The sequence below is a fragment of the Bos grunniens genome, chromosome 15, assembly GCF_055505025.1.
Source record: "Bos grunniens cultivar Pamir isolate PY7600 chromosome 15, Bosgru_T2T1.0, whole genome shotgun sequence".
Classification (NCBI taxonomy): Eukaryota; Metazoa; Chordata; class Mammalia; order Artiodactyla; family Bovidae; genus Bos; species Bos grunniens.
The window spans coordinates 47,631,185-47,639,914 of NC_141179.1; the positions used below are offsets into that span (position 1 = coordinate 47,631,185).

The window sequence follows — 8,730 nt, forward strand, 5'->3', positions numbered from 1 at the left end:
CAGTCCCTTTCTCTATCCCAGTCTCTAGACCATGTGTCTCTATGGCTCTCAACCATGTGGTAACCCCAGTTTTAAAGGTCCTATATCTGCAGGGAATCTGCAGTTGGGGAAGGTCAGTTTGATTCAAGAAATTGCTAACATTCAGCTAACTGACAGCATATTGAAGAAGAGGGTATACAAATCTATAAAATTTAGGCATTCAAATACATGTTTTTGTTGTATTTTCCTTTTTCTACTTGCAGCCAAGGCAGACTTCTGGGAAGATATCACTATGCACTTAAGAAATAAGGAATTATGTTTCACCTATGTGAAGGTGGTGTATCTGCTGCTACTGCTGCTAAGTTGCTTCAGTTGTGTCTGACTCTGTGTGACCCCATAGACGGCAGCCCACCAGGCTCCCCCGTCCCTGGGATTCTCCAGGCAAGAACACTGGAGTGTGTTGCCATTTCCTTCTCCAATGCATGAAAGTGAAAAGTGAAAATGAAGTCGCTCTGTCTTGTCCGACTCTTAGCGGCCCCATGGACTGCAGCAAACCAGGCTCCTCCGTCCACGGGATTTTCCAGGCAAGAGTACTGGAGTGGCTTGCCATTGCCTTCTCCAGGTGTATCTACATATATTATTTAGAATTTTTCTGCTTAAGAGGTTTGTCTATTCTCCCTTACATATTTATTTATTGGATCATTTATTTATATCAGAATGGAGTCATGGATATTTATTTTGTACTTTAGTTATAATCCAATACTAGAACTTCTGACCTGTAAAGAGCTTTTTATCATCACTCCTATCCTTACAACAACAACAACAACAACAGCAACAACAACAAAAAGCTGAAAAAAAGGAAATTCAGTGATTTTTCTTGGACTCATCAGAGAATTGACATTGCAGGCTAACTTCTACCCCCAAATTTGGGGGGACAGATAAAGACAGAGAATACAGAGAATCTGGCTAATAGGAGCAGTAGCTACTGGAGCCATAAACCAGTAGGAAACTTCAAAGGTAATTTAGACAAATCCTGGAGGATGTGTGTGGACTAGTATGAAAATGAGAAACACTTGGAGCTGTAGTCTTAGGGAGGCTCCACACTTTAAATCCAGCAATTCTAGCAGATTCTTATAGTAAAGAGCCAAGAATGGATTGTGAAATAAGCCCAGAGCATGCTCCATGTTAGAGGCCTCCTCTCCAGGCGAAAAGACTTTATTAGAGACATATCCTACCTGGAGTAGGGGGTATTTCTCTAACTCCAGGTTGTTTGTTAGTTCTGTGATTTCAGTTTTCTGAGCTGAAAAACAGTCCAGAAAAACAGTTGATTTTTGGTTTGTTCAGGTTCATCTTGATATCAGGATGGGAGTGGCAACTTCTAAGTTCTTTTTATATGTTGGAACAGAAAAGAAATCTGTCTGATTTTTCTTTGACACTCAGATCTTGGCCACATAGTTTTTACTAATTTGTTAGTTTTCCATTCTCTCTATACCCTTATTCTACCTGGGAGGCTTGGTCTGAATTATCCTTATCAGCCTGTTTGTAGAATTGGAAATCCAATCTCTTGGCTGGTAAGATTAGAAGAAATTCCAGTACTTTGGGGATTTATTTTTCCCTCCCCCAAATGTTAAAGGATCTCAGGGACTTAGTCCAAGCACCATATGGAAAGAGAAACAGGCAGTTTGATCCATGCATTAGTACACTACTTTTTATCAGCTGCAATGCTTCTGCTCTGGGTGTATAGGATCACTGTTAAAGAAACAGGTGAAAGCAGATGGTTCATAGATAAGCCTTGTTCATAGATACAATAAAGCCTTTCTATTTAACTCACTCTGTCAAAGGAAGATGATTCAATTCCTTGAATATTCATGGCCTAAGTTTTGCTTGGGTTCCAAGCTCACTCTACAACTTCCTTCCTATTTGACCTTAGGAAAGTTTCTCAACTTTCTTGCCTCATCTGCAAAATGTGTAAATAACAATGAGTCTTGCTTCACAGGGTTGTTCTGGGGATTAAATGAGTTAATATTCGTGAACTGTCTAGAGCAGTACCTTGCTCTAGTATAGTACTATGCTCTTGCATAGTATGTACTATGCAAAATAGGTGAATTAATTTGAATTGATGATCCTACTGGAAGTGAAAGTGAAAGTGAAGTAGCTCAGTCGTGTTGGACTCTTTGCGACCCCAGCTCCTCCGTCTATGGGATTCTCCAGGCAAGAGTACTGGGGTGGGTTGCCATTTCCTTCTCCAGGAGATCTTCTTGACCCAGGGATTGAACCCGGGTCTCCCACATTCCAGGCATGCTTTAACCTCTGAGCCACCAGGGAAGCCCAATCCTACTAATTGTGATATTGAAATTTTTTCCCAGAACGACTGGGCTCCAAAGCCTGTGTGCTTTCAATACCGTTGATAACTTTCTGCTGTTTAAAGCTGGCTCACTTCCTAGACATATGCTCACCCAGACCAAACAACCTTTGGAAGCCCACCCTCAGCTCCTGGGTCCTAAGGGCATACACCATAGGGTTAAGGGCTGGGGGGATGACACTATGCAACACATTGAGAAGAACAGGGATGATGGGAAACTGTCTTCCTGCCAGATGGGTGACAGACACTACAATAACAGCGGTGTAGAAAAAGAGAATGAGGGTGAGATGAGAGCTGCAGGTACTCAGGGCCTTAGATGTTGCTTCAGCAGAGTTCAACCTCAGCACTGAGCGAATAATCAACATGTAGGAAGCAAAGACCAGACCCATGTCACTCCCAACCACAAACCAAGCCAAGGCCAAATGGTAAAATCTATTAATAGTGATGTCATCACAGGCCAGACTGGTGACCCCCAAGTTAGAGCATAGGCAGTGGTCAATCTCATTCCTGGAGCAGTAGTGTCTCTGGGCAGCAAGTACAGGCACTGGGATGATCAGCAGGCCATTCCTGAGCATCATAGACAGTGTGACTTTGATCACAAAAGTCTCAGTGACTATGGAAGAGTACCGAAGGGGATAGCAAATGGCTACATACCTATCCACAGCCATGCAGAGGAAGATGCCTGACTCCATGCACATGAAACAGTTGATGGCATACAACTGAGCAAAGCACTCAGTGAGACTGATGGTCTTGGCATTAAACCAGAAAATGGCCAGGATTTTGGGCATGATGGTAGTAGCCAGTCCAATGTCCACCACAGCCAAGATACCAAGGAAGTAATACATGGGCTGGTGTAAGGTAGACTCATGATGGATGGTGATCAAGATGAGGAGATTGGCACCAAGAGCTAAGAGGTAGAGTAGAGCCAGGGGCAGGGAGAGCCAGTGTTGCCAGCTGTGAATGCCTGGAAACCCCATTAGAACAAATTCAGACACTTGAAACCCTGAGCCATTGGTTATACTTAGGGTAGTATCCATGTCATGGGATGTCTTCTTCTCAACATTTATCTGTGAATTAAGGGAAAGCAAGAATAGACTGCGGTTAGCCCAGCTGAGGGTCAAAATTCATGTAGAGGAATATAGGATTCACCAGTGACTCAGTTCTTTTTAGCATAACATGTCCTCAAGTTGCTTGAGACCCTTGGAAAAAATTCAGATAAGAACAATGGAAGAGCCAAAACAGGTTCTAAGATAGAGCTTTTAGCAGAATAAAAGTGAAGATTTATGTCTGTGTTTTCTTGAAATTTTGAGCAGTGATTTTTAATATGTGAGGGTTATGAACACAAAGAGAACACATATGCATATGTAAAGAATCCAAACTTTTAGGAGGTAAAGTTTAAGGGCAGAACTGTTTTCCCTGTTCTTGGAGGTCTTAAGAAAGAGAATAAGCCACAATGAGAACCTTGCTTTTCTCTAAACAGCACCTGAAGCTGACAAATTGTTTCTGACAAAACCCATCTCATTTAATCTTCATCAAACAGCTGTTGCTATTCACACATGCATAGAGGATACAGCACTTAAATGATTAGTCTAGATAAGAATCATATATTGAAAACACTAATAAGTGGTAAAGCTTCAGCAAAATTTTAACCTTTTGCATTTAATTTCAGCACCCTTTTCATCAAATCATATCCAAAAGTTCAATACCCTTTAGGAATACCATTTGTTCCTGTTTTTATTATGAAAGTAATGTTAGAGGTATACTTAAAGCAATATTTTTATTTTAAAAATTGTATTAATTTAAAATTTTATTTTAAATACAATTTTCAAAGGTTACTTTCCACTTACAGTTATTACAAACTGTTGGCAGTGTCCCCCATGTTGTACAATACATCCTTGAGCCTATCTCACACCAGTGGTTTGTACCTCTCAAATCCCTACATTGGCCCCCACTCCACCACTGGGAACCACTGGTCTGTTTTCTATATCTGTGAGTCTGTTAAAGGAATATTTTTAAATCATCAAATTTATTAATAAAATATATAAAGAGAGAAAATGACCAAAAAACTTCCACCTACTTCCAGATTTTTGTGTGATATTTGTAGGAAATACGGAAGGCATGTACTGCACACATTAAGGCTTTTTTGTTTAAGTGATTTCATGTCTTATTATTGGTCCTTCAATATTTGATCTTCCTTGTTCTGACATTCTTGATTTTGTTCATTCTTGAATTGTTGTGTAATATACTCAAGTGTTTGCACCAAAAATTGTACATGGACATTAAGCTTTTGGAATCCATTAATATCTTAGATTCTTTATCTGTGAATACTACCTTACCCTATCAAATATTTAGGTGTCAATATTTCCTTTCCACATCTCTGTGTTTGCTTCATTTGATGGCATTAAGAGTAAGATCAAGGCTCTATCCTTCACCATCTATATGAAGAATGAATGACCATGCCATTTATAGATTACAATAAATGTATATTTCCCATGAAATTGATGAAGAAAAATAATATAGTTTCACTTTTAGAAAACAAAAAAGCTAAAAAATAACTTTAAATGCAAGTAAGTATAAATCAAAATCTCAACAAATGTAATGATGTTTAACAGTTAACAACATTTAATTTTCAGCATTTTTGTTTGCAATCTTTTCATACAGTTGAAGTTTCACATAACTAGAGTTCTGTGCTTTTTCTTAATATAGTACATATAAATTTCCTAATTGGAGAACTCTTTAAAAGCATTTTAAGTGTTAAAAAATTTATAAATTTTATAAATTATCAATGGCCACTAAAAGTTTTCATATTTTTTTTATAATATTTTCACTAGCTTTTGTTTGGCTTTACGTGTCTATGTATGTATTTTATTTTGATATTTATATTATTTTCTTTTTTTTTCTATGTGTGTTTCAGCATAATTAGAACTCTTTCACCAAAAACTTATGAAAGGTATGTATCGGACACTGTAAATTTCCCAAATTCATATGAAAAAATTTTGTCTATATTTGCATTATTCTGGGGGAAGGGACCGTGTAGCTTTCATAAAATTCTCAAAGCATTCCGTTTTACCAACAGGAAACAATTACAAGAAATTATTCTTTACTCAAAATTATGACCAATTCACCTCTTATGACTTTCCATCTTTTAATGGTTGACCTTCTGATTCTGTGTCTTAACTTATGTACATGGAGTTAATTTTACTGTTAATGAGAAGTATTTAAATAAGTCAATTTCTAATAATCATTAGAAATGTCTTCTACATTTCTCTTCAAGTGATTATTATGCCTTCTGTGTCACATAATAAACCTTTATATGCATACATTTTCCTGGGCAATCAACTATTTCTATTTTTTATGGTTAATTTTGTGCCAATATAAAGCTGAATTAAAAGTTCTAGTTTTATATTTAATATACAATAGAACTATATCCTTTTATTACTTATTCTCTTTAATTTCAAAATCTTTTTCATGTGTTTATTTTCCAGATTAACCTTAGAATTCCCATGTTGAGTTCTAAAATAATTTTATTTGGAATTATGTTAAATTTGTAGATTAATTTTGACAAACAGTTTGCATCCTTATGCTATTAAGTTTTCTCATTCATAAGTATTATTTTTGTCTGCATTTGTTAAATCTTAATGTATATGTGCCCAAACTCTAAATCTTCCCAAGATGAGGATAATATCATTGCAGTGTTATATGGGACAGCAACACCCATGCTGAATCCACTGATGTACACTTTAAGAAATAACAATGTGAAAGATATGCTAATTAAGGTGGTCAAAGGAAGGATAATGGCCTGATGGCCTTAGATATCTTGTCTGGTGTCCTTGTCAATGAGTCACCAGTCTTTTACTCTTTCACAATTGTCCACAAAGAAGAACTGAATAAAAGATGAACCTATCTATGACCCAATCAAATAAATTTTTTTTTTGTTGTTCTTCTGTACCATTCTTATTATGACAAATAGTGTTTTGGGATGTTTTAAATGAATGTGACTTTTTTTGTATCATGTATTCCAATGTTTATTTTGACTGATGGAAATTCATTGACTTTATTTTTTTTTTCAGTGTAATTATATTGTTCTCTTTAATTTCCTTTTTCATCCATTGTGGTAAACTTGTGCCATCTTTAGAACATTTTATGAGTGTCTGTATTACATCCACCAATTAATGATTGCAGATAAAGTATATTTTGGATTTATTATATGTTGAAGTTATATTTGTTTTATTTTTGTCTTGTGTATTAGCCATTTTTCTAAACTGTTGTCAGTTCTTAACACTGATATTCTTTTTCTGATGTTCTAGATAAAGCAACAAGTTGATTGCATACCTTGTTATTTTCTCTTTTTATGGATATTAATTCATCTTAACTTTTGCTTCATATCTCAAAGAAATGGTTGAAAATTCATTATTAATGTGAAATAAGTATGATGGAAAACTTCTTCAGTTTTTTTGGTCAGATTTTAATAGGAATTCAGCTTGAATGTGACTTTAAAGTTATATGTCTTTCTTTTTTTTTGGATGTAATAAAGTAGTCTTTTCTTTGAAGTTCCTTTTTGTTCTGAGAATCTTGAATATAGGATTTTTATTATAGACCCCTCTGTTTATCATTTTATTCACTGACAATTTTAGAACTCAGTGTCATTTCTCTCCTCTTTCCTAAATTATGGACCTAAAATGTGGAGAGCCTGAGAGAAGGAAGGAACTAAAGGTGAAAAATCAAACAAGAAGAGCTAACTATGGAGGCCATAGATAAGTTATATAATCAAAATCAGAGATCAGGACAGAATTATGAGAACACAGGATGCATCCATCCCCTTACCCAGAATGCAGGTCATACATTCATTGGTTTGCTCACTATTTCAGAAGGAGCTCTGAAGAGCTTCTCAGGCTGCAATGCCTTCTGTAGATGCTCCTGCTCTCCTTGCTTAGTTGCTTGTGTTTGGCCTTTTGTTATTCAGGACAGATTCCTGTCCTCACTGGCCACGCCCAGAGTTTGGAGTTTTTGTATAAATTTGATCCCTGAGATGTCTAATCCTGGTGTGCTGCTTTGTAGGCTCTCCCTACTGTATTTCAAGCATTCTTCAGGATCTTTTTTTTTACACTGTGGTAGGAATAGAACCCAAGGGCTCTTAGGGGTTAGCCACTTAATGTCTGGGAGTAGTTTCAACTCTAGTCCCAGGGCAGTCCACCAGATGGACAACTTTTCAGCTCAGGATCCGAGGGATTAGAACATCCTTGTGTGATGAATAGTGCTCTTCATTAAAGAAAGTTTTGAAGTCTCCCCATATCAAAATGTATCTTTACTCCATGCCCTTTCCACAGATTCCCGCCCCCCCCCCCATTTCCTGCTTCACAAATGTGAATAACCCCTTTGTGTCACTGCCCTATCCTCACATCCTATATGCATCTCATCTCACTGCAATATAATTTTTCAACATCACATAGAAATTGCTTTTATTAATGACTTCAATTGCGAAAAATATGGCATAATTTTTAGAACTTAATTTTACCTGAAACTTCTTTATTTTTCTGAATTGATTAAGTTCCTCCCATTGGGTCCACTTGCATTTATTGTCCTTCAAGATATTGTACATTTCAGTTCGGTTCAGTTCACTCTCTCAGCCATGTCAGACTCTTTGCGACCCCATGGACTGCACCATGCCATGCCAGGCTTCCCTGTCTGTCACCAATTCCTGGAATTTACTCAAACTCCTCTCCATCGAGTGGGTGTTGCCACCCAACCATCTCATCCTCTGTCATCCCCTTTTCCTCCCACATTAAGTCTTTCCTAGCATCAAGATCTTTTCAAATGAGTCAGTTCTTCGCATCAGGTGGCCAAAGTATTGGAGTTTCAGCTACAGCATCAGTCCTCCCAATATTATTCCGGACTGATTTCCTTTAGGATGGACTGGTTGGATCTCCTTGCAATCCAAGGGACTCTCAAGAGTCTTCTCCACACCACAGTTCAAAAGCATCAATTCTTCAGCGTTCAGCTTTGTTTTTGGTCCAATTCTCACACTCATACATGACTATTGGAAAAACCATACCTTTGACTAGATGGACCTTTGTTGGCAAAGTAATGTCTCTGCTTTTAAATATCCTCTCTAGGTTTGTTATAGCTTCTCTTCCAAGGAGCAAGCATCCTTTAATTTCATGACTGCAGTCACCATCTGCAGTGATTTTGGAGCCCCCCAAAATAAAGTCTCTCCCTGTTTCCATTGTTTCCCATCTATTTGCCATGAAGTGATGGGACCAGATGCCATGATCTTAGTTTTCTAAATGTTGAATTGTTTTTTTTTTTTTTCCTAAGCACCCCCAATGTTTTATTTTTCCCTAACCTCATGCTCTTTGTTTCATATATGATATTATACATGTTGAGTTTTA

At 37.2% G+C, this 8,730-nt stretch overlaps 1 protein-coding gene across 1 annotated transcript; it reads right to left on the reverse strand.

Annotated features, from left to right (window-relative positions):
• Positions 1-2,412: 2,412 nt before the first annotated feature.
• Positions 2,413-3,378, reverse strand: LOC147357904 (olfactory receptor 56B34-like). Its single transcript, XM_086341971.1, has one exon. The coding sequence runs from the start codon at positions 3,376-3,378 to the stop codon at positions 2,413-2,415; it is 966 nt and encodes a 321-aa protein (XP_086198097.1).
• Between the last annotated feature and the right edge of the window lie 5,352 nt (positions 3,379-8,730).

Coding starts and splice junctions, on each gene's coding strand:
- LOC147357904 (XM_086341971.1), bottom strand. CDS start 3,378: ATGGATACTACCCTAAGTATAACCAATGGCTCAGGGTTTCAAGTGTCT.